The sequence below is a fragment of the Neurospora tetraspora genome, assembly GCF_033439725.1.
Source record: "Neurospora tetraspora strain CBS 560.94 chromosome Unknown B0H65scaffold_1, whole genome shotgun sequence".
NCBI classification, from domain to species: Eukaryota; Fungi; Ascomycota; class Sordariomycetes; order Sordariales; family Sordariaceae; genus Neurospora; species Neurospora tetraspora.
In genome coordinates, this window is record NW_026944383.1 from 5,653,382 (window position 1) to 5,678,907 (window position 25,526).

At 45.0% G+C, this 25,526-nt stretch overlaps 6 protein-coding genes across 6 annotated transcripts; 2 read left to right on the top strand and 4 right to left on the bottom strand.

The window, feature by feature from the left end:
• Positions 1 to 1,535: 1,535 nt before the first annotated feature.
• Positions 1,536 to 3,196, bottom strand: B0H65DRAFT_51221 (uncharacterized protein). Its single transcript, XM_062828554.1, has 2 exons — positions 2,556 to 3,196; positions 1,536 to 2,502 (listed from the first exon to the last, which is right to left on the bottom strand). Exons 1-2 carry the CDS (start codon positions 3,012 to 3,014, stop codon positions 1,714 to 1,716), a joined length of 1,248 nt encoding a protein of 415 aa, XP_062686927.1. The 5' UTR covers positions 3,015 to 3,196; the 3' UTR covers positions 1,536 to 1,713.
• Positions 3,197 to 6,747: 3,551 nt separating this feature from the next.
• On the top strand, positions 6,748 to 8,032 carry B0H65DRAFT_544795 (uncharacterized protein; the record flags this gene model as incomplete). The annotated part of the gene is made up of 2 exons (XM_062829327.1): positions 6,748 to 7,558; positions 7,629 to 8,032. The coding sequence occupies 2 exons, from the start codon at positions 6,748 to 6,750 to the stop codon at positions 8,030 to 8,032; spliced, it is 1,215 nt and encodes a 404-aa protein (XP_062686928.1).
• Positions 8,033 to 8,769: 737 nt separating this feature from the next.
• B0H65DRAFT_51516 (glycosyl hydrolase family 61-domain-containing protein) lies at positions 8,770 to 10,228 on the bottom strand. Its single transcript, XM_062828653.1, has 3 exons — positions 9,671 to 10,228; positions 9,462 to 9,597; positions 8,770 to 9,214 (listed from the first exon to the last, which is right to left on the bottom strand). The coding sequence occupies exons 1-3, from the start codon at positions 10,138 to 10,140 to the stop codon at positions 8,912 to 8,914; spliced, it is 909 nt and encodes a 302-aa protein (XP_062686929.1). The 5' UTR covers positions 10,141 to 10,228; the 3' UTR covers positions 8,770 to 8,911.
• A 1,005-nt stretch (positions 10,229 to 11,233) lies between these two features.
• Positions 11,234 to 12,816, bottom strand: B0H65DRAFT_505440 (6-phosphogluconate dehydrogenase; the record flags this gene model as incomplete). Its single annotated transcript, XM_062827992.1, has 6 exons — positions 11,234 to 11,497; positions 11,561 to 11,843; positions 11,864 to 12,261; positions 12,282 to 12,338; positions 12,531 to 12,740; positions 12,802 to 12,816. 6 exons carry the CDS (start codon positions 12,814 to 12,816, stop codon positions 11,234 to 11,236), a joined length of 1,227 nt encoding a protein of 408 aa, XP_062686930.1.
• Positions 12,817 to 13,279: 463 nt separating this feature from the next.
• B0H65DRAFT_544799 (xylose isomerase-like protein) lies at positions 13,280 to 14,302 on the top strand (the record flags this gene model as incomplete). Its single annotated transcript, XM_062829328.1, has 1 exon — positions 13,280 to 14,302. One exon carries the CDS (start codon positions 13,280 to 13,282, stop codon positions 14,300 to 14,302), a length of 1,023 nt encoding a protein of 340 aa, XP_062686931.1.
• Positions 14,303 to 14,969: 667 nt separating this feature from the next.
• Positions 14,970 to 15,965, bottom strand: B0H65DRAFT_485590 (uncharacterized protein; the record flags this gene model as incomplete). Its single annotated transcript, XM_062827680.1, has 2 exons — positions 15,530 to 15,965; positions 14,970 to 15,448 (listed from the first exon to the last, which is right to left on the bottom strand). Coding segments are annotated over exons 1-2 (750 nt in total), but the record flags the coding sequence as incomplete, so codon positions are not given.
• Positions 15,966 to 25,526: the final 9,561 nt, after the last annotated feature.

Below are 25,526 nucleotides of genomic sequence, written 5' to 3' on the forward strand. Positions count from 1 at the left end.
CTGCTCCAGTGTTTGCCTCCCGAAGGCTCCCAACAGAATCGATAGATGAGGCAGGCCGAAATGCTCCTTCAGGAAGGTGGTGGTGCTGCGCTCCGGAGATGTGAAAGATGGTGGAGCGGTGTCGCCATTGACGCCGGGGATTTGACTCGAGATCCAGAGTGCCGATCCGAAGCGGGGAACTTCGGGCATAGACTTCCCGACAGGGCCTAGCGACCTTGACCTGCCGGCCGCCGACTTGGCCTATCTACGTGGACAGGGCCCCGGGCCATGTTGTTGTTATTCCCACGTCGTCGGTGATGAAGACGAGAATTATATGAGACAATTGCGGTCGTGGAACGTTGTAGTATGGGTTGGTGCAGGCAGTTCATCGAGCACGGGTGGCTGTGTGTACGCGGCATCCAAGAACTTGGAATGGAAGAATGAAGTTTAGATGACCACATTTCCTGGGGACACGAGAGAGATGTTGGACAATATTGAGGCTCAATTCCAACCCGCCAGCACGGGATGGATCATTGGAATGTCCCACGGTTCGAGAACTGAGGAAAGAACAACTCCCGCGCCGGCCCAGAACACGGCCCCGAGCACGGGCCCGGCTTGGTGCAACCCCACTACAGCTCGGGTTCCGGCAGGCCAAGCTCCACCAACTGACGTACCTCTGTTGACAAATCTGAAATTCCCCTTCAGCTCCTTCCTCTCCTTCCTCAAAGCACTCAAACCAAAGGAAACTTTGCGGGCTGTTTGAAGTCAACAATCGCACGGAACGGAGATTTTTCGCCCACGAGCCAGCACAGGGTACCAGCTAAGTATCACAAGATTGAGTGCAATTCTGGTCAACCGCTGCGGCTTTCTCCTCTACCCCACCGAGCTGTAGGAAACCGAGTACCTACATGTAGGAGAGAAACCACAGCTTATATTGACTGCTTTCGTGCTAGCCAACTGAGTTGTAGTAGGAAGCTGCTTCCCCGTCGTCGTGGCCATTTTGCAAGTTCACGAGGTTTCCGAGCAATGATTTCGCTGACGCTTCCAATTGCTGGTCCCATAGTTACCGTCTCCGGCGACCGAACAGCCTGGCATCGTGCGGACGAATCGGTAGCATAAATCGTTCATTCATCTCGTCAATCATACAATTAAATACATTAAAAATACATCGCCATCGTCCGATAAGCCCTGACTCTCCGCCACGTGCTTTGACGGCGGCGCGACCCGAGACGCACCTTAAATCCACCGTCAATGGCCAGTCGGCATCCTGATATGACCACATTATAGGTATTCCCTCCTTCTGGCCATGGGATTCCATCCTCCAGACTCGCCGTACCGAATAATAGTTGGCAAAGAGGCTCGAATGAAGCAAAGACATGTTGGCTATCTCGTCGGCGCATCATGTCCGTTACGAGGCCGAGACACGAAGGAAGCGAGGAAAATTATCGGTCGAGCTGCCACTGGTCGTAAACGAAGCATTCGCACCAGACGCATTCCTCAAGGCCGCTCAAACCCGCTTTAAGGATGCTTTTTACGACTCGTCGCAACCAAAGGGCACAGTTGCCGCAGAAGATAATATGGGTCGAGTTTTGGACCTGTTCTTCGTCAAAAGACACCGGAACTATCGGCCTGGCATCGACGAAGCCCCTTTTCGCTTTCCATGTGGTGTGACCTAGCGACATTTTCAGGCATTCGACAAATGGGGTTCCCCGAGGTCGGTGCTCCGGCAGCACACTACCAGATAACGCCATGAGTCTTTTCACCGCCCTTCCATCTATTGTCCTTCTTAAGCCTGCGTGTCTTAATGCCGGTCCAGATATCTAAAACCGCCACGACGCTGACGCCCGACAGGGCAAGGAAGATAACCGCGGCAATCAGTAGGGACACCCCAATAGGGAACCATATCGAAGCCTTCTTGAGCGAGAGCCACTTATCGCCCTCCTTGAAATCGGTATCCAGCGCCTGCAGGCTGACCTGCATGGAGTTGAGGATGACGGAGCAGATCGCAAAGATGGTGAGCAGAGGTGCCAGACTGTGGGTAAGGAAGGATCCCCACTGCGGCCAGATGTGGAAAAAGGCCAGCTTCCCCCGGAAGAAGAACGAGGCCATGTTGAGCCGGCTGAGACGCAGCTCGCCGAACTCATAGCGTTTGGAGACCTGGTCATCGCGAGCGAGACTGAAGGGCCGGATGAAGTCGCACCACTCTTCGTATGTGGGGTGCTTGCCGTCTGTCTTTCTTGGGATCAGTCTTTTCTCAACGGCCAGTTCGAAGTCGACCTCATATTTGATTAGGAAGTAATAGCTTCGCATGAAGCCGAGGCAAGCCTTATAAACCTCTTCGTTGGCGTCGGCGATGTATTCCCAGAAGACTTTGCAGTAGAAGTAGGCTGGGACTGGCTTAATGAAGATCCGCTCGTAGTACCAGACCAGGTGCAGGCAGGGATGCTCGTCGACCTTGATCTCTCGGTCGTGCGCGCCTTGGTGGTGGAGGGGCATGATGTGTCGGTAGGAGGGGGTTTGAACCTGGATATGGGTTGGTATCCTCGCAGATCTGAACACCGGGTGAGAAAGCTTACGAATATGTATTTCATCCACTTCAGCAGGCGATCAGTTTTCTTGGTTAAGTGAGACCGTTCCAGGTACTCTGCCGGATGATCGTTGGGATCCGATGAGGAACCGTCAAGGTATACACGCGGCTGCCCAGGCAGATATGGCTTGCCAACATTATCCGCAGGTTTCAAGCCCAAGCGGATATCTGCGGTATTCGGGATCACAGTTCCTGCGATCTTGATCTGAGGTGTATTGCCGACCATGTCTTGGATGCGGCTCCAGTGGCAGCCCGGACCTTTTGAGGCAGTGGTGGCACTGGTCATGCTTCGAGGGATCCTGGAAGGTGTCATGGCCATAGCGGGTATCGAAGACTGTTGCGACTCGTCCTTCTCTGCCGCTGGTGGTGGTGAAGGAGGGCATGACAAGGGGCCTGTCGCCGTTGTCGCTATCGACCGTACATCGGATTCAACTGCGGCTCCCATCATGGTTGTCAGAGATGGGTAAGGTAGGTACCTAGGGCAGACTATCGGGAGCACGAAAAGAAAAGGAAGCAGATCAAAGTGCAGTTATGTCTTGACTATTTCACAAAGTGAGAAGAATGTGGATGGAGATATGCAGTGTAGTCAGCAGTCACACGACGGCCGAGATGGAGGCAGGCGGGTGCCTGATACTATTTAACCATAGAGGTGGGCGGCCATCGTGACCATTGGGAATTTGGGGGTCATTTGCCCATTTAGCCCAGCTTGGCTGCGTCAAGAAGTATCGCGCTGAAGCAGGCGGTTCGGAAGGCCCAAGAAAGTAATTAGTGGGCCTATGCAGGCCAATTCTGCTGTTTGTTATCTTCATGCCCTTGGGCATGAAGATAGGTGCATTTTGCTGTTTCCCCCAACAGCACCAATCATAACCCCGGTCACAACAACGCGTCTTTTAGCCCACGTCCTCGATCGGTACCAACTCTAGCTGCATTTCCGCCTTGTACCCCAAATCAGCACGCATAAAAAACAGCTGGATGAACCAAACGGGCCCTCTGTCTCGCTTTCTGCTATCATCTCAGCCACGATATCCATGCCAAACATCGACACTGTTGACGATGTCTACGCCGCACTCGAGCGTTCCAGAAGCGTTGACTTTCAAGTATCAAGATGGAAAGCCATGTGTTCATCGTCATGGATCTTCCGGTTGCTTGAAGAGGAGGGATAGGCCCATTCCAGAGGCCAAAGTTACATCAGAAGAGGTAGACGTAGGTATGCCTGCACCACGATAAGTGTTAGCAATCATAGTGTAAATCGAATCCTTTGCATGCAAGTTCTATCACTTCTGATCATCACCAGTTTCTACGGGTTTATCATCTTGGACTCTTGTAGCCATGCATGTGGCACCAGACTGCGGGATTTGATTCCTTCATTCCTCTGAGTTCATGTCTTCGATGTGAGTGCGGCCCGTCGTGCTTGCCGCACCCTTTCGGAACAGTGGCCTTCCTCTGCAATACTCGCTGCATCTTTGAACGCCTGTCAGAACCTTGTTCGTGTTGTTGTCGTGGTGGGCAATCATGGACGGTGAGACAAAAGTCAGTTTTCAGCTCGATGTTTGTTGGTGATAACTGGAAGAGCAAATGACACTGGGGAAGGCTGACCCCTTCTCAATCTCGCTACGGTCAACATTCCAGAACGACAAGGAAAAATCCCCGTCGGTGTGCGAACATAAGCCTGTCAAGGTCCGGCATCAGCAAGCAAACAGATCTGGTACCACTCACCTTGAACCCTAACCCGCGGTCAGAAGTACGATCCATGAAGGACGGCGACGCATGGAGACGTGGACGAAAGTGATGGCCGGCAACAGCAACGCCCACAGTCCGGCTTACCCGACCAAAATTGGCAGGTCGATGACGATTTCTCACATCAGCAGAAGCGGCTAGGGGTAAGGCGTAGCTGGCAAAGCTGCGAGGAAAAGATTCCGAGTTGGGGCTCGCCCGAACGGCAGCATGGCGTGCAAGTGAAAGACGTGGTGGTGGTGACGAGAAAAGGAACGATTGACGCTGCAGGCCTCATTGACCGGGTTTTGGTGTCGAAACGCAGCCACATTAGTGGTGACTGGTGGCCTTCTGGCAGGCTTCTGACGGGCTCTTTCCTCAGTGGACGGGATCTCCGTGTCAGTGAACATGCACATAGCCGTCCAATTTCTCCGAGCAGATATCTTGGTTGTCACTTCCATGGACCGTAAGTTGAGCCTTGTAGCAATGAAGATTAATACCGAAAGTGACACATCTCTTTCGACTGCGACTCTGCTGCCAACAGGTTGCGGGAATCATGGCACGGGAACGGATGTCATGTTACATACCTCGCAGGTCTTGGGCTCTTGGTGGGGGAGGTGCTGCGGTTGGTGCAGAAGCGCAGGCGCGGCTATCGTCTTGTTGGTAACATGGTAGCATCGCGTCCATTCTCCTCTTCTCAAGAGACTGACGAGACCGAGAGGCAGAGGCTTCGGACTGCAAGCTTGGGCGGGGTTTTCGAAGTGGCCACCGGCCCCCAAGTGTGTTGAAGATCCAGAGGCTTGAGGAGGCAAAGGAGGTCGGAATCGTGTACTGTTTCTGGTGGTGCTGTGTCGCACTGCCTGCCTGTGACACACGAAAAGTGCGAAAAAGTGATGTCTGGTTTTATGACATGGCTGATGGCAGTGAGGATGTTGGTTTGGGCCGGGAGAGGACGTTTGCCCCTGGGCAAGGGTTGTCGAGATTGGGTGGTTGTTGCTGGAAAGGATGAAGGGTTCGCAGACGGGATGAGAGCAACCTGGAAAGTTCCCGTCGGCATGGCCCGCATCGATCATGTTCCGTCCACTGTTCGAAGTGGAAATACAGCGGCTTGCAGCGGTGTTAACATGAAATGAGTCAGGCTGGTGAGGACTTATACATATGCTGTTAGGGATTAACAAGATATAGCGCCAGAGCAGTAACGGACGCTGTGCAGTGCACTAACATGAAGCTGGATCAAGTGTTTAGGAAGTGTAGAGAGGCGGGGCGGCCCCAACTGATGCCAAGCCTGTAGTGCACTGACACAGCCCGCTCCCCGCCTTCCCGGTGGGGCCTCTATTTTTGTGTTTGTTCTTTAACCCTGGCAATCTTGGCTTATTTTCTCCGCATTCTCCAAAACAAACACATCGTGATGATCGTCGTGTCACCAGTCACCACTCATCTCAACGACATCCCTCGACCTCACCAAATCCGACCCTCCCACAGTCGTCCAGCCCAAAGCCACTACATCTCGACATGCGCAAAGCTTTCAATGAGGGCTCTTCCTCAAAGTCCGCCACCGATACAATGACGACCCAGCGGTTGTCGAAGGTTGCTCGGACGTCTGGTCTTTGTCGTGGAATGCCGTGTTCTTTGTCATTCATAAGCCAGGCAGGCCAGGCCATTGACCCCGTCTCGTCCGTCAAATGATTACCTGACAGTTGTACACACCACAGTACATGCCCCTGCTGGTCAACTCAACTTCATCCCACTGTAACGGTCTCGTCCTTTGGCTGCTCATTGCCTGGCCGCCTTTCCCGCTCTTGGGTCTCCCGCCGGTGGATCGCCATCTTTTTCTTCTTCCCGTCAGGCGTCCGCCAACAAGCCGTCTGTCAACCCGTCACATTTCAATGCCAGCACCGAGTGGATGCAGCGATGCAGGTCGCAGCAGAAGTGGAAGGACAACAGTGTCGTCTGCATTCGACCCTGGGCGGGAACGACACAACTTCCATGAACCCCTCGCCTCGCTGGGCGGACTGTTAGCACGTTGGAGTACACACTGGAGGCACTACATCTCCTTGTCCTCTCCTCGCCATGGAACCCAATCAAAATGATGCTGCCTTCGGGCCAAGCTTTTCCATGTCGGCTTTTGGCTTATCCTTTGATGGAGCCTCCTTCACTTGTCGTTACTCCTTTGGGTAAGGTTGATTTCAGCCCATCAAGGCCGCCCCTACGGTCACCATCCTGGTCCGTCTTGGGTCCGGGTCCAGTATCGACTGCACTCGTTTTCCAGCCATTGTTCTTACCGGCCCATCCTCTACAGGCATTGGAATCCCGTCAGCTATCATCTGATGTAAAAGCTTTGGGATTGCCTACGTGCAGGTTCCTGAACCTCTCCCTTTCATCTCTTCTCATCGTCAACCTCTCTCCGTCCATCCTCGAGATTTCCTCCCTCTCCCATTCCTTATTCCCATCATACCACTGAACTCATCATGGCAAGCAGTGCAGAGGTAATCTCTCAACTCACCGCATACTGGGGATTCTCGTGCCCAAAAGGTGGAGCCTTCTACATCTGTCCTGAGAAGAAGCACGAGTTTCTCGGTTGCTGCACCGTCAATCCATGCACCGAGGAACGAAGTGGTGTCTGCCCGGACGACCAACTCGAAGCCGCTACCTTCTCTATAGCAAAATACGACATTCTTCCGGCGCAAGGATGCGACGTCTCAATTCAAGAAGCATTATTCTACACATGCAATGGTTCTTCGCCTCCATTTATGGGTTGTTGCGCTTCCAACCCCTGTAACGCTGGTTGTCCCCAGGATAAATTAAGGCCGGCGGTCCTGAACAACCTCCCGGGGGAGTGGACGAAACGGGATTATCTACTCAACCCTAACGGCTCTGGTATCAGCTATAACCGCACCAAAACCGAACCCAGCAGCAGCGCCAGCAGCACAAGCGAGCCCACCAGCAGCAGCACAAACCAGCCCAACAGCAGCACAAACGACCTGGACAGAAGCGGAGGACTATCCACTGGCGCTATTGCCGGCATCGCTGTAGGCGCTGTTATTGCAGTCCTCGTCATTGTTGCCGGACTCATGTGGAAGTGCGGATGGTTCCCAAGGAAGAAGAAGGCGGAGGAAAACAAGCAGGAGGCGGATGTGCCCGGAGCAGCCATGTCTCATATGAGCCCTATGACTCCCATGACCCAGCAAGCATACCCACACCAAGGACAACAAGGATACGGATACGCCGATGAGAGCGGACGGTCGGTCATGAGCAGCCCAAGCACAGGCTACATCCGAGGTAAGAGCCAAGAGTCTACTATCCCCTATTCCTCCCCGCCATCCCACTGATCAGACTGGCTAATGCTCAGTCTCTCAATATGCAGACTCCTACGTGAGTGGCGTCACTGCTCCCGGCAGCCAGTATGGTCCTCTTTCCCCCGCCCTTTCCAAGGCAGGTCTCCATAGCCAGCACGCGTCTCCGAATCTTAAGCAAGAAGGCTTTGATCCAAAGTACGGCTACAACGGCTACAACGGCTACCAGAACAACGGCTTGGGACTAGGTACCGTTTCAGAGTTGCCCGTCACCGACCACCACTTCGGCGCGCAGGAATTGCCTGCGGGGGACTATCCCGGCTTTGAGATGGACGCCGGCGCCGTTCAGCCCCCACAGGAGCAAAACCAGCAACAACAGCATGCCAGTCCCCAGGGAGGCGATCGGCAAGACGTCAACCAGGAGCACGCCACTCAGCATGTCGAAGAGAGGAGGAATTGATCGAAAAGAAAAACGAAAACGAAAAGGGGGGAATGGGTAAAGAAGATGACATGGAGGGAGCCATGGTCTATAGGGAAGATGATATCATGGACGTTTAGGATGCCACGGCGTCACGGCGAATAAGGGCATCGGGCGTTATAGATGCATGCATTGTACTCCCCCAAATCGGGGCCTTAATGCAGATGTCAATGTTTACGACATCTGTATAATACTTCTTCCACTGTTACCAACTGTTACCAACTTGATCATATATCACTTTTACCCCTTCTTTCACCTGCTTTGAGTTGCTGCCCACTAATTATACTTACCTAAGTCTTCTTCATCGGCTGCATAAAGCTTCAATCATAAGATCTCTCTCTAGCTTCTGCTCGAACAGAAAGCTAAAACTAGTAAAAAGCAACCCCTGTGCGTAAAACCCCAATGTACTCTTTCCAACACACTAGCTAACGGCCACTCTGCCCAGTACCCATGCTCCCAACCTTCCAGAGGCAACAAGTTACTTCAATCACTCCTTCTCTTCACTCATGGACAACATGAACCTGGATGCGAATACGATCTTGACTCGCTACTTGGTAAGATGCTATATCAACCCCCCTTACCCCTACTCCAACGATATGCGAGACTGTTGTCTAATAATGGTAGTTGAACAAACGACCAACGGCCAAATGAAGAAGTATATACAGATATCGGACCCTTTCAATCCAGTCGACTATCATCAACCATCGACCGAAAGAAAGCCCACAAAGTATTCACAAGAACTTTAATCACCTTCCCCGTATCTTTCTCCCCCCTTCCCCTCTCCGAAGTCTGAACTCCTCACCTTCCTCCATGACACCCGTACCACCTTCCTCTATCAGCCTCTTGCCCTCACCCAACCCCTTACAAACACTGCGAGTAATAATCATTTTGGACCTTGCAGCTCGACCCGCTCGCGCACGAAGTGCACCCGCTATATCCAATGCCGCCGCACTGTCCCCACTTGGCCACCGAGCAGCCGGAAGGGCTGGTGGGCTGGCTGCCCGCGGCCGTGGTGGTGGCAGCCGCCTTGGTGCTGGTGGCAATGACGGTCGAGGTCTTGAGGGTGGTGGGCTGGGATGGGTTAGAGCCACCACCGTTGCCGGAGCCGGAGCAAGAAAACTCGGCGGGGCCGGGGACGGTGTAGTTGTTGAAGTTGTTGTAGATCTTTTTTTGGGGGGTTAGTATTTGATAGGTAGGTGTGGAGAAGAGAATGGGGAAGAGGAAGCACAAAGGGGTAAGGGGCTGTAAGAAGGAGTGGGAGCGGAGGGCAGGGACCACCGAGCAGTTCGACTACTCGTTCTTTCCCACTCGTCCTTCATCGCTCCTTCTTGTATACCCTCCGACCGGAAGTTTGGGGAAGGAGCGACCTGGTGATCTGGAAAAGGGGGGGGAGAGAGGGAAAGAGACTTACGTTGACGGTGTAACCGGGGTCGGTGTCCTTGAAGGCTCCGGGGATGGAGACGGTGGCGGGGGAGGCGCTACCGCCGCCCGTCACGGATATGTGAGCGCAGGAGAGGTAGAACTGGGGGATGCCTGCGGGCCAGGGGCTAAGATGAAGGATTCGTTAGCTCTGTGTCCTTTTACTTCTTTCGATCACGGCACAGGAATGATGCAACTCACTTGTGGATACCAATTTGCTGAATACGCAGCAGATAATCACCCGAGGGAATGCACGAAGGGATCGTGAAGGTGTAAGTATCCGACAAAGTCCAGCCACCACCGGGGAAGGTAGCACCCCAGTCCTTGATCTTGAACCAACCGCCCGAGCCATCATAGCTGGAAAGGGATCCGGGAGCCTTGGAGAGGTAGACGGAGGTGGGACCCTGGTGGTAGACGGGCGTGTCGGTCTTGAAGGTGACCTGGGAACCGGCAGCAACGGAGAGGGTTTCGACGCCGGAAGCGCTGGCGCCAACGTTGCACCGAAGGTCGTTGGAGGTCAAGTCGGTCACGGGCGAGTTGTAGTTGGTGTGCTTGCGGATGTACTGCCATACCGGGTTGACGGAGGTGCCGGCGCCGACTTGTTGGAAGATGTAGTGGGCCGAGGCCTCGCTGGCGGCGAGGGAGAGGGCGGCAGCGACTGAGAGCTTCATGATGGGCTATTGGTACGAGGTGGTGTCTAGTAAGGAATGGATTGTCAAAGCTGCGTTGACCGGGCTGGCAGGTAGATCCAAAATCTGGCGTCTTGGGACTTGAGGCTGGAGGCGAGGAGAGCAAAAGGAACAAGACCTAAGAGGGTGCGTCCCAGCCAGATATATAGCACTTGGACCCAAGAACCATGATCCGTTCCCGAACGTACCATCGTCCACACGGACTTACATACACATCGATCACAAACCTGGTCATCCGAGATATTGGAGGATGGGAAGCCCCCACCTCGACGGCGACACCAACCCAGGATTTGGCATCAACGTTGCATGGCGCAACAAACAGCGGCCCGGTAACCGGAGCAACGATGTCTACAAGCCATGCCGGGACCTGGATGAGCGAAGGCTTGATGTTCTTGTCAAATCCAGATGTGTTCAGTAGAGGACGTTCCGGTTCCCGTTGCGGACATGGACGTCCGCCCTTCCCAAAGCGGTTCGAGGTCGTGGTTAATTGGACCAATGGGCGTTAAGGGGTTAAATTGAGGACTATGCGAAAAACCTCCATGCACTCCACAACCGGGTTGCGGTTGTGGTACTCGAGGTTAGCTCCGGGTTGTTTTGGTGATCCAATGTCACCTTCTTGGCATCTATCATGGGTTTCGGAACGTGGCCCTCCTCGTCTAGCGACTTCTAGGGCCTGGGCAGCGATCGGAACCACGGGACCGAACTCCACATGTTTCGAAACATCAACAACCTCGACCCCCGGTGACGACGTTTCATGAAGGCGCCCACTGGCCATGCCTGACGTCAATACGCCTTTCGCTTCGCTGCATCTAAAACATTGGCGATGGTAGGCAGTTGGTGGTGGGCAATTTAGATCTTGTTAAGCGATGGCCTTGTTCATATTGGGTGAGTGTGCTTGGGGATTGCAAAGGAAACAGCCGTTATGCGTGGGCAGGATTGCATAAAGGGGTGGAAGGAGGATGATCCGTTGATGTAAGTGTGTTCAAATCTGTTAGGTCTATTAGTATCGAGGAAACACAACATGACAAACCCATCTCAGTTCCTCTCCAAGTTCAAAGTCCAAAACGCACAATGTTCAGTCATCGGTCTCGAGAACTCCTCTCGCAGGCTTCCATTCAAAGTGATGGTTACCCGTTACCGGTTTACCCGGCTGGGCCGTTTTCTGGTCGAACATGTGAGCTCCGAAGTAGCCCAACTCGGCCTCCTGGAACTGGGTGGGTAGCTCAGTCGACCCCGAGTACTTGTAGTACTCTAAACTGGTATCCAGCGCTCCAGGATGCAAATCAAACTCGATAGCCTTCAGTACAACCCTCTTGAGCGACGGGTACGTCTTTGGGAGCTCGCCAGCAATCATTTAGTGTCCAATGAGATCGTCGTTGTCGTGCTCCCTCGATCGATACACGGTCTCGAGCAGATCGACAATCCCATCACTCTGGATGATGCATCCCTTGCGCCAAAGTTGCAGTACATCGGCGAAGTCGAGCTTCCAGTCGTTCTCTTCGTTGGCCTTGGAGAGGACGTGCAGCCCCTGGATAGAACACATGAGGAAGGAGGCATAGGCGGCGTTGGACTGGTCCTCATGGAACTTGTCCTTATCGAAATCGTCGATTCGAGCCGGCTTTACGCCCTTCCCTTCCAGGGCCTGCTTGACCGTCTGTCTCCGTGCCGCATCTGCCGAAGCGACTCTGGGCAGATGTCAAGTAACACTGCAATGGTTGGATCTGGCACATGGAGTCTGGTGCCTTCCTGGACCGACCACGTCCCCGTGCCCTTGGAGTTGTTCACAACTTGGACGACCTTGTCACGTACATTGGGGAGTACGTAGTTGCCCTTCTCATCCTTGGTTCGACAGATATCGGCACAGATGTTGCTCAAGAATTTGTCCCTCAACGGCTTCTGCTTATCACCGTTCCACTTCTCAAACACAGTACCAATTTCCTCGTAGTTCATGCCCAACCTGATGTTCATGATAGCCCAGGCCTCACAGAGGGCAGTCATCATTCCGTGCTCGATGCCGTTGTGAATCATCTTGACGTAATTTCTGCATCCGCCAGGACCAAGCTTGGCTACACATGGCCGTCTCTTTGTGTCTTTGCATGCGATCTTTTGGAGAACGGGAACACCTTGTCGAGGGCCTCCTTGCTGCCACCAGGGGAGATAGAAGGACCATGCCGAGCAGACTGGTAGCCCCCAGAGACGCCCATGCCAATTCAATGGATCCCCTTTGGTTCAACGCGGGCCTGTCATCTCTTAGTGGCTTTTCAGTGCTCGTTGGAGGCGTCCAGGATGATGTCGCCTGGCTTGAGGTAGGGTTCGAGGGCATCGATGCTATCGTCAGCGGGGCCGCCATGGGGAATGCTGAACATAAAGACCTTTGGATTATTACCATCCTCCAGAACCTCACAGAGAGACTTGTGGTCGTCGTGGTACGGGATCTCGACCTCGTGCTTGCTTACTTTGGCGTGGGACTGGAGAGCTTCGACGTCCTGCTTGGAGGGGTCGTAGTAGTGCGTGTGAATGCCGTGCTCGGCGAACAGGAGCGAAATCATGCCGCCCATGCTTCCAGTTCCGATTATGCCAACCTGAACGCGCCATGATCTTTAGCTGGGCCGTATTATTCGAGTGTCTGGAGAGCATCCCTACCTTTTTGACGTCCATTTTGGTCCAATGATGCCGGGGTTAGGGTCTCGTGTGGGGTCCATGGTGCTGGAGTGTTGTTCAGGGACGGTGTCGTTTGCAAGCGTCAAACGAATTTGTGTCGCGTGAAGCTGTTGGATGAAAGGCTGTATACCGTTTGTGTTTCTTTCAATGTCTCAGTTTCAATCTCTCTTCGTTTGATGCAAGAATCTTCCTTCTTCTTGCTGTTCTCGCTCTTGTGGGGGAAACGTTAATGTGGGGCAAATCGAACTGTCATTGTGGGACGAACCGCCTGGGGTGACAATCATTGACATCATCGATGGCCAGCAAGGTACCCGCTGCAGCAGTCCACCAGCACCACCAAAGAACACCAACAGCAACCCAAACAACCAAAACCAACAACAAAACAACAAAAAATCCTACAATATTCCAATTAGCATCCTCACGTCAACCCCGAGTTCTAAGCCTAGTCACAGCAAGCACAATGCCGTTCGCTCTCGCCTCCTGTTCCATTGGGCTTCCCAAACACACACTCCACCAAAAGATCGAAGCCATCCGCCACGCCGGCTTCGAAGGCATCGAGCTCTCCTTCCCCGACCTCCAATCCTACGCCAACCTGCATTTCGGTCGCGACATTGCCGACGACGACTACGACACCCTCTGCGAAGCCGGGCAAGCAGTTCGACAGCTCGTTGAGCGCCACAACCTCAAGATCTTCGTCCTACAACCCTTCTCCAACTTTGAAGGATGGCCCGAGGGCAGCAAGAAGCGCGAGGACGCCTTTGCGCGTGCAAGAGGATGGATAAGAATCATGGAGGCCGTGGGGACGGATATGCTCCAGGTTGGCTCGTCTGATTCCGAGGGCATCGCTACCGATCCCGACCGAGTGGCAGCCGATCTTCGAGAGTTGGCGGATATGCTGGCCGAGAATGGATTCAAGCTTGCGTACGAGAACTGGTGCTGGTCCACGCACGCCCCAAAATGGTCGGATGTCTGGAACATTGTGCAAAAGGTGGACAGGCCCAACGTTGGACTGTGCCTTGATACGTTCCAGTCCGCTGGCGGGGAGTGGGGAGATCCTACGACGGAGTCTGGCAGGATCGAGACGCCAGCTATCACGGAGATGGAGTTGTCGGTTAGATACAGAGCCAGCTTGAAGGAGTTGGCGGAGACGGTGCCGGCCGACAAGATCTTCTTTTTCCAGATCAGCGATGCGTACAAGGTTCAGCCGCCGCTGGATGACAAGCCTGATCCGGAGTCGGGGTTGCGGCCAAGGGGACGCTGGAGTCACGACTATCGCCCGCTTCCCTACGACGGTGGTTACCTCCCTATCGAACAATTCGCAAAGGCGGTGCTGGACACGGGCTTCAACGGATGGTTCAGCGTGGAAGTATTTGACGGGAAGTTTGAGGAGAAGTTTGGCCAGGACTTGAACAAGTATGCTCAGAAGGCGATGGATTCTTGCAAGGAGTTACTATCGAAAGCAAAGGAAAAGGAGACGCAGTGAATGTCATGAAGACGACTACGGCAACCTCCTAGTAGGTACCCTACAGCACACCGACAATTAAGCACAGCAAATTTTGTTAGCCATCATTCTATCTCCTTCATTGCCCTTTCTCGTATCGTTCTTTGCTTCGATTTCCTGGTCTAGCTGGCTTTTGCAGTGTTTATAAGGGATCTAACATCAACCGGTAGCAGCGGCATGTTGAAAGCGACGGTAGGCCGAATGTCAACAGTACCCTAACCCATGTTTTCGTGGGAAACCCCGGGTCCTTATGAGGTTCAAGCTTCCTTTTCACTGCGCTCAGTCCTTTCCTGAACCTTTTCCTTGGGAGCCTCGGTGCTGGCAGCGGACTCCTACTTCATCGTCCTCCCTCTCCCCCTCCTTTTCCTCATCCTTGTCCTCCTCCTCCGCCAACGTGTCACTCCCAAGTAGGGGTATCGCTGTCATCTTCGTCAAACACATGACTAGCCTCTTCCACCCAGCCCCCCCACGCGCCACTCCAGGGCAATTCGTCCGTCAACTTCTTCATCCTCAAGGGCTCCTTCCTCGAGATCTTCTTGGTTGAGATCTTCTCCCCCGAGAACTCCTCCACATATATATCCTCATCCGCGAACTTCAACTCCTTCATGAACTCCTCAAACTCCCGCGCAAACTCAGGCTTCCTCTTCTCCTTCTTCTTCTCCTCCTCATGCGCCCGCACGCGTTCCTCGCAACGTTCCATGGACCACTCCATCGTAGCCACCTTCTCCTCAAAGGAACGTAAGTGCGTGACCACGACCTCCATCATAAAGTGTATATCAACCATGAAATCCAGTTTCATACGTGAAAAATACTTGATGGCGGTGCGCATATCGTGACCCTCCTTCGCCAGCTCTTTGGCACGGTCGAACAGCCGCTTCCTCTCCAAACTGTGACTCTCGCCATTCTCCTTATAACCCTTCACCCACTCCTTACATCCCACGTGGAGCTGCGACAACTGGTTCATCGAGAGGTCGTCGATGTCCAAGGGATGGTCACAGCTGATAGGCCGGGAGCTGCCCTCCTTGGCAAGGCGCTCGCGTAGTTCGATGAAGCGCAGGTACGGAGACACGGTGCCCCAGCGGGGCCAGAGAGTGGCGGCTTGTTGGGAAAGGTAATGAGGGTTGGCCACTGTCAAGTCAAAATTGGTCAGGTACAACTGAGGTGAATACCGTGAAGCGCTTGCCTCATTTTATCTCGGGTCAAACTTACTTTGCGCCTCCCAAACGCCGATGCGGCCGGCTTCAACCAGTAGCTCAGCTTGCTGGTGGACGGGGTAGTTGCTACTGCCATCGATGATCTCATTGTACACGTCCTCCACCATCTTCTCGGGTCCATCGTAGATGCCCTTCTCCCTCAGGACCTCCTCAGTCTTCTCTTGCATTCTCTCGAGCCTGATCTTGGCGATGTCACGCAAGTGCTTGCGAATCTGCTGGCGCGAGGTAGTCACGCACGAGAAAATGCCATCCTTCTTGACCTCCATCTTGGTCTGTCTCTTCTTCGCCACGATTAGAGGGAAGTTTGTCTCCTGAAGTTGAGCTTGAGCTGCAGGCGCGCCCGATGAGAGCGCTTTTGTGGAGTGAGTGGTGGGGACTTCGTGAAAAGGAGGTGTTGGATTTGAGCGACGTTTGCCTACCTTAAAATCTTCGATGGCGCCTCCTCCTGAAGGTTAAATCTGAGCCGCGCCCGATGAGAGCAGCTTGTTGTGGAGTGAGTGCTAGGAACTTTTTTTTTTGAAAAGAAGGTGTTGGATTTCGAACGTCTGCCTACCTTGAAATCTTCGATGGCGCCGCGCCGCTCAAAGGTGAAGGGAGTTGTTGTGTTTAATGCAGGTCCCCAAGTGGGTGGATATTTGGGACTGTGAGATCGGAACTTGAAAACTTTGAGGTTGACTAGGTGGTGACAGCTTCTTGAGTCCAGCCCACTCTAGGGGCAGGAAATCCGGGCCCTTGGTGCGCAGTATGAACCAAAAAGACGCGGTCGCGAATCGTTCAGTTCTCTCTGATGACCTTGGAGGAAGGTCGTACTGAAAGTGAGAGCTGGTAAAGAAGTCGCGAGGTGTTCTGATGGTCAAGAAGGAAGGACTGAGAAAAGGCGAATGTGGGGTGAGAGGTGTTGCTTCTCGGTGGGTGAAGGAGGGGAAGGAAGTGAAGGAAGGGAATTCTTGCTTGTGGTCGAGGTTTCTGGGTCAACCCAGGGCTGTGGATGGGGCAGGGCTTTCTGCCAGCTGTAAAGCAATGACGACGGGAGTGACAGCGGAAGGAAGGCAATGGAAGCAGGTAAAAGGGGGCTCGCTCTTGTCGACTCCCCACCCGGATACAGCGTATTGCGAGTTGCGGCTCGCTGCCTTGGGTGTATTATACCTGCCTGATTCAACATTCTCAAGTTCTCATACCCGTTGGCCACATCATGACATTTGACACCTTCTGGACACCGTCGTCAGCATTATGTCAACTCCCACTCATCAAAGACGAAGGTATTATGCCATCTGACGAGCTCCTACTGCCTTTGAGACAAAATTAAATCGTCGCAACTTAGGGTTCGCGTTTGCATCTCTTCGCCTACAGGTGGGTGACTCTCCAACAAAGGTTTCAGACTGTACCTACCTTAATAACCAGACCAGACGACAAGTATTGAGTACCTACTACATGCCATCCCTCAGCTTTGCAAAACAAAGACCCCCTGCCAAGGCTTCTCAAGATCATTGGCGAGACCTATCTTGATCACTTCAAGCTTTCTATTTATATCCTTAGCCCAGCTAGCGACTGCCTCGTTTACATATGCCTTTGTCGCCAGAACGGAGACCGCTATTTACTGGGCTCTGACGCGTCTTTACTATGCGTCAGTGCCTGGCTCATAAGCTTTGAATGCTTTTCATGTAGAGCTTAACTTACCGCACCACCCCTTTTGTCTTGCCACACCATATTTTGACTTGCCCGCACCATATTTGCCCTATATAACAACCGATAACAGCTAACATATAAAACCCCACGTTTTATATAGTAAAACTAGCCCGTAAAATATTTCAAACATTCAATTGCATTAACGAAAAAACTTAGCGATTTTTTACATACGATATTTCCCACACAATTGAAGCCACGTTTCTACACAACAATAACACAACATCGCTACACACTCCAAACCGACTGCACAAAACCCCCCTAAATCGACCGCACTTAATCGAATAATTAATAATAAGGCGCTCGTATATTATATTTAATTATATTCAATTAGTTATATTTTTACAATATCTTCGCAATTATTTCGAATTTCCTCTATAGTTAACTTCTATACCGCTATTACTAACGACCGTTCCCTTAATCCTTCCCTAAATGAATATAGTGACCGCGACTACGCCTCTAATCCCTCTCCTACCCTAAGTAAAAATCCTGTTAAAATTATTAAAGCTAACGAAACTACCCTAAACGAACAATTAATATAAGCCATCGATCTAAACGATAAACTCTTTTCTATAAGCCTTATCCGAAGTGCAATAATATAAATAGCTATCTATAATTTCGAATCTTATTATTGTATAAATACCCCGTACCTATAAAGACTTATTACTATTATTGTAACTCGAAGAAAAATATACGGTATTACTTATTTAAAATTGTTATTAAATGCGTTAGCGACGATTTATTTACAATTATACTTACTAACTTCGAATATCGTAATTAACCTTCTACTCTTATAATAATTATTTCTCCTTACTACTATTTAATAATTATAAACGAATAAAATAAATATATCTATAATTTCCTTACGTAGAAAGAGTTAACAATCCGTACTGTAAAGCAATTTATAGAGCGGAAATATTTAAATCTTCTATTTAATACGAAGGATTATTCCAACCTACAATACCGCGCCCCCAAAGTATAGAAAGCTAACTATACTAATATTTAAAACTTTATATAAATATTAAATAAAGAATAAAAATTCGGTTAAAAGGAGAAAATAGTTACCTACGCCGCAGTCGATATTTAAAAAGACGAGGATAATAACAAAATATTTAATACCGTTTTTTAAGTCCTTATAAAATAATTTAAATTCTAAAAATAATTCCCTAACGTCTTAATAATCGATACGACCTATAAAACTAACTGCTTTTAGAAGCCGTTAAGTATAAAGGTTATTATAATTTCTATATATATAATTATCCTAATATTTTAATATCTAATTAATAACGAACAAAAGGAAAAGGGCTTTAAATAATACTTCGAATAGCTACAAGATATAATAAGGGATATAAAGATTAGGAAGCCTTATATTATTATTTTAAATAGCGACCCCCAATTTACCGCTACGCTAAATACCGCCTTCAATAGTATAAAGTACTAATGATATATATAATATTTTAATAATAATATTATTACTACTATTAAGAAATATTAAAAGGGAGAAAAGAAAGCGAAGGTAAAGAAGGGTAGTAATTAAAGGGGTAGGCGCGGCTCTTAAAGAGGGCGCGGCGGGTCCTAATCAGATTAATTATAATCAATTTAATCGACCCAACCTTCTTCCTAACCTTCCTTTCAACCCCCTTAATCTACTTAGCCCCGGCAAAGCGATAATAATAATTTCGACCCAAATATTATAAATTTCGAGGTACTCTAGCGAGCGCATTAAAAAGTCCGTACGGTTATTAGAACGTAAGTTTAAATAGGTTCCCCCCCTACCTAGGTAGTATAAATAAAGACTACTTTCTTTATATACTAATAATATATAATATTTAGTAACGATCTATATAATTTTAAGAAGGCTAAACGCTTTATAGATACTAATTTTAAAAATACTTAACTAAAATTATTCAAATATATTAACGACGAACTTATACCCTATAAGAAAGAGTAAATTAATTATTATACTAAAAGGCTCCCTAATTATAACTATAAAATAACTTCCTTAAATAAATCGACTAATACTAATATTAAAGTAAAGGGATTATTAATGTATACGGGCTTTAATAAAGTATATTATACAATTAAAATAATTATTAAAAAGCGGTATGATTCGTATAAGGAGGGTATTATTACCTCTAATTCCCGGGTTCGCCGCAATTACTTTAAAATCGACTAATTAAGTGATTACAAACTCCAAATTACTAATTAGGGGTTAAATTTACTTATAAAGGAGTATAAAAAGGCTTTTAGCGCTATACGAACGGTAAGAAATCCCTACCCCCAAAATTTACTTACTTATAATAATACTTGTACAATTTAATATTGGTTGCCTTACGTATACGAACTATTAAAACAGTACAATAAAGACTACCCTAAAAAAGCCCTAATTAATACCGCCGATTACAATCCTTTCTAATATTTAGAAGAAGCTTTCAATAAAAAGGATCATTACCTTCGTATAGTATTTATAACGAAAGCAATTCCTAAAGGGCGCCTTAAGAACCAATATGGTCCGTTTAGTAATAAGGCAATTATACTAAAGCCCGCTTCGTCTAATAGGAGAAATCCCTGTAATGCAATTCGAATTAGGAGAAGTAGCCGTATATTTAGCGCTACGAGATATGATTATTCTCGAATCGAAATCTCTAAGCCCAATTTAGAAGCGTTGGATGAAATTAATAAAGAGGCTAATAAAGAAGCGGCGGCCAACGAACGAAAGGCGGCTAGCGATAAGGATTATATTATTATTAATAATGATACTTAACAGCCAAATTAAGCGCTAAAATATAAAAGGGGTAGACTTAGAGAATTAAGTAAGGGGAGGGAAGGTAAAGTTCTAATTCTAGCCGCTTCCTCTAACCGCTTAGTACGTATTTCCTACAAACGCCCTATTCTAAAGCTATAGTTAGGCTTACCACTAAATTTACTGCTAAATTCTATTAATAAGGATAATGTTAAGAAGGAGTACCTTACTACTTTAAATTACACTATAGCAGAATAGAGGAAACGGGTAATAATTAAAAGGAAGGAAAAGGAGGTAGTAGATAAAGAGGAGAGGTAAATTTACCCGTTAAAAGATTACGTAGAGGACCCTAATCTACGTAGAGTATAGCTAGGCAATAATTGAAGAAATACCCTAATTATAGAATAAGAGGCTCAGTTGAGCCTTATAAAGCTGTATAGAGCCTTATAGAGCCGCAATACTACGTAAATATTATAAGAATATTATTCGTTTAATACTAGAAAATATCGCTAGATAACTTAGTGCACCCTGCTGACTTGGCGTACCCTTCTTAACTTAATACACTATAATATTCAAAAATATTAAAAATACTAAAATTTCTATGTGAAAACGGCTTGTAATTATAACAGCTAACATATGGTACGGCAAGTTAAATATGGTGCGGCAAGATAAAAGGGATGGTGCGGTAAGTTAAGCTCTTTATATAACTATCCTAATAACATTCTTCTCTATAGGTTTCTATCTAATACATATGTGTTCCTAAGTGCTGTAACGGCCTTTTGGCCCTTAGCTAGAGAACATAATTTATACCAAGATGTCTCTACATTTGATCCCATCTTATAACTACCGTATTAAAGCCATTACTATCTCTTAGCATTCTTAGTATAGGGTGGATATAATCTATACATACTTACCCTATATATAAGCTAGACTTCGTCTCCCTTTTTTACATTTGTCTTTCTTTCTCTTCAATTAATTAAAATATTCACCACTACTTTCGTCGTCTCTTATATTCATACGTAATTACCTCCTCAGTATAATTCAATAGGTTATAAGTCCGGACACGCTATACGTTCCGTAAATAATAGTTAAATCTATAATCTTTATTTACCCCCCCTTTCCTTCCTTTTTCCCTCTTATTACCTTTTGTCTTCGAAAAAAAATACTATTCGTATTCCAAAAGGATTACGCTTCTTACTCAGCGTAAATACCCCTATTAATTATAGCCGTTATATATATAGTCTATATTCGTACAAACTATACGTACGGACCATCGTATATACAATATATATAGGAAAAACTTTGACAATTTAAAACGTAGAAATATTTTACTACGTTATAAACATATTAGATTTTTCCCAATATTTGCTATTATGGAATCTATTACATTTTACGAGAATTTATTATCTTTATCAAAAATCGTTCGATTTCTAACGTATTACGAAATTTTATTTACCTTTATATTAATAGAAGCGCAATTTATTAAATAAAGACCGCTTTCGCCCATTCCGCTATTTAATTAATACTCTATATATTCCGCTATTACTGTTGCTTCGCCGGTTATAATATTTATTATATTATTTACTATTATTTTACGTTATAATATTTATAAATTCCTTATAGGCCGGATATTAATATTTATATTTATAATTCAGCGCGATTACTTTATATAATATTTTTAATAAAAAATATATTAATATAACTTCCGGCCGCGCCTTATAAAACTACCGTTTACCCGCCGCTATTATAATTACTGCAATTTTCCTTATTTTTTAAAAGATATTTCTACCGTACCCCAAATCTTTTACAAATCTTTCTAAAATTTAACTTTTACCGTACTATTATTATAATTTTCTAGTATTACTTTTTTAAACCTTATCTAAAATTTAATATTACTTTTATCCCCTAATTCTATAGAATTTTAAAGTTTTATTACTGTAATTCCTCCTTTAATTACCACTCTTTTTTCTACTTTTCTTCTAATTCCCCCGCTGCTATATTCTAATACCTAACCCCGCCGAATATCCAAATTATAATTATACTTCATAAAAGCCTTAATAAAATTATCGCCCTCCTAATTATCGTTAATAGAGGCGATAATTGTATTGCTTAATATTACGCCCTTACTACCTATATTTCGGCGTATTCTAAATATAACGTTATTAATAATTTTAACTCCCCTATCTATCGCCCTAATATCCCTGAATAGAAATATTACGAAAAAGTCGAAAATTAAAAGACCGAATAATACTAATAATTCAACTTCTTTATTACTAAAATCGCTATAACGACCTATAATAAATTCATGAATTATAATATAAAAATAATTGTAGAGGCTTTCCAATAGGTTTTCGACAATTATTGCCTAAAAGATTTTAAAAACTTTATTAATATTCTAATTCGGTTTTACGCTACTACCTTCGCTATTTATAATAGTATTACTGATTACGCTAACCGGCTATAAATTATTTAATATAAATTTATTAAAATAGATCTTAATTATTACCTTCTACTTAGTTTTATAGTAATCGATTATTTTATCCGGTATTTAGGCCCCGTATATATTACCTTCGTTCTTAAATTTAATTAAAAATATATTATCTTATTAAAATAGGACGAATTTAATAAAATTGCCCGGACCCCGGTTATATTTAGTAGGGCTAAACGTACTACTGAAGTTAAAGAAATTCTAATTAAACGCTAATAAACTAAATAATAAAGGGATAATACTAATAAATTAATATTTAATACGCCGGCCTAATTAAAAGCCTTTATAATTCAATATATAATTAAAATTATTAAAACCGTTATTAATACTAATAATAAAAGACCGTATAATATTAATAAAGAACGCTCCTAAGTACCTTATTCGGTATATAAAATATTAAACTATAGTAATTTCTATTATAATATTTAATACTCTAAATATTATAAAAACGCGAATTAGTCCGTAAATTAAAAGGATAACGACTAACCCTCTAATTCAACCGCTATACTCCTGGTAATTATTTTTACTAATAAGGAATTTGAAATTAAAATTCTAAAAGATTTATGTTCTAACAAACGCCCCTATTATAATTAAAAAACCGGTAACCTATAATCTATTACCAATTCTTCCAAATTTATAAGCTATATAATATTCAGTTTTATTATAACCGACCCGCCGCTTATTCTATCCCTATATCCATCCACTTATCCGTTCCTACTAATTATATATTCTTTATATATATTATTCTCTTTAATAATTTTATTATCGCTAATATTTACCGTTTTAAATACTATACTGTTAATAGCCTTACTATTATTAATATTTATTATTTCGAATTATTTAATTGCTTTATAATTAATTATTTACTCTAACCCTACTTATATTAATACCGTTTTAATTAATTTACTTTTTCCTGTTATAACCCTCTACTTAATTCTAAATTTATAGAACGCGTTACCGTACTATCTGCTTTAAAATTTTATTGCAAATTTCTAAATCATCTTAAATATATTATCGTTATCAATTTTAATACTATAAATCACTTCTTTTATAATAAAGTCGGTTTTAAAAGCGTTCGCCCTTGTATAGGCCTTCTTATTATAAGAATAAATAATATAAAAATTACCCTAAAGGCGATAAGTATTTATTTATTACGTATTTTTATTTATAAAGGCGATTCGTTTTATATTTTACTAGAAAATACGTACTATTTACCCCAAATTGCCTACAACCTCCTATTTATATTATAATTCGATTGTAAAGGCTTTATTATAATATTCGGAAATGGTTTAATGATTAAGACTATATGATTAAAAGATCCGCTTTAGAAGCTTTAATACAAATAGAATATATATAGTATATTAACCAATTAATAATTAAATACTATGCTTTACTTTCGCTGTTTATACCATCGAATAAAAGAAGTTTAAAATATAATATAATCGCCTTACCTATTTTAATAAAGGAAATATTATTTCCCTTTAAACGATATTTAGTAGTATTTATTCTACCCTTAATATTTATTTTTATAATAAATACGTACTAGGCCGTCTAAAATAAATTCCTCATAAAGGATTAATATATAAAGGGAGTCGACCCTTTAAATATATTTATATATATAATTATAACCCTTTTCGCTTCAAGGGTTTATAAGAATAATAGTATTAAGTTATTATTATAAATAATTTTATATAATACGTTTAAACCTATACTATTAAGATTAAAGACGAATTTGTTCCTATAGTAAAATAATAATATAATAAATTCGATAGGTAAGAATGTAGAGTTTATTATATTTATTTTAATTGGGCTAGCGAAAATATTAATAAACGATATTAACTCTAGTATACGAACCGTTTTATATAATTAATATATTTGGTAATTAATTAATATAAATAAAATAATATATTAGAATGCTTTAATAGGATTTTATAAGAGCGCTTCACTACTATTTTAGAGGATAATGGCTTTAACCGTCGTTTATAACCGATCTTTCTCTAAATAATTATTTACTTAAAGAATAGGTATTTAAATAAAGTTATTAATAAAACGCTATTTAAAGTATAGAACAGCTATAAATTTAATTTATGATGTTTAAGAATTATTAGCACCCTTTATTATTATAAATTGCCAAATGCGGATTTCCTAAGGAAATTAATATTTATAACCGGCCGAAGTAAGCTATTAGGTTATAAAGGCTCGTTAAATTATATTATTCTTATAGACGGAAATAAGGTTATTTTAATTAATAATATAATTATTGACGAAACCTATATTTATATTTCGCCAAACCCTACCCTGAAATTAGTAGTTAATTTACTTTCCTTCGTTTATACGCTAAATTTTAATTTTAATACCTCTTCTATAAATTTAAACGCCTCCTTTCCTGATTTATCCAACCTAATATAAGGTTATTTAGGAGCGAACTTAAATAAACCTTCTATAAGCTTCTCCTTAATACCCCTATAGCCTCCCGTATAAATAATATTTATACTTATTGCGCTACTATTCTTACTAATACTCTTACTATTAATTTATTTATTTTTTATCTCTAACTTAGGGGGAATTTTAAATTTAGAGGGAATTTTACTAATATAATTAGGAGGAAATTCCGACGCGCCTACGCTATTTTTACCCTTATTTTAATTATCTTTTTTTCTATTATTTTCGGATAGGTTACCTTAATTCTTATTTTAACTATTTTAATTAACCCTACTAGAACCGTCCTTACTAAGATTATCTATACTAATATTCAAGATTATTTATATCGGTAATAACTTAAGTCTTTTTAACTCCGATTATTAATGTACTATTATTAATTATTATTCCGAATTACGCCCCCCAATTCCTACTATTTTCGAACGATAATAATTATTATTAAAAGCTATTAATAAATATATTAATATTAATTTACTAATTTTTATTACCCTTACTACCCTATTTACCCCCAAATTTAGGAATTATTGAAAAGTTATAAAACGACTAAATTAATAATATTAGTAAACCGCTATATAAGTGAAATATTAATCGCTCGTCGAGAATTAAATTTAGACCTTTATCCTTAATAGTATTAATTAT

Excerpts from the sequence above, each read along its gene's own strand:
- B0H65DRAFT_51221 (XM_062828554.1), bottom strand. The coding sequence starts at position 3,014 with ATGATGGGAGCCGCAGTTGAATCCGATGTACGGTCGATAGCGACAACG. Across the intron at positions 2,503-2,555 it reads AGTGGATGAAATACATATTC|GTTCAAACCCCCTCCTACCG; the intron begins GTAAGCTTTCTC and ends ACCCATATCCAG.
- B0H65DRAFT_51516 (XM_062828653.1), bottom strand. The coding sequence starts at position 10,140 with ATGAAGCTCTCAGTCGCTGCCGCCCTCTCCCTCGCCGCCAGCGAGGCC. Across the intron at positions 9,598-9,670 it reads CAGCAAATTGGTATCCACAA|CCCCTGGCCCGCAGGCATCC; the intron begins GTGAGTTGCATC and ends CCTTCATCTTAG. Across the intron at positions 9,215-9,461 it reads ACCCCGGTTACACCGTCAAC|ATCTACAACAACTTCAACAA; the intron begins GTAAGTCTCTTT and ends CCCCAAAAAAAG.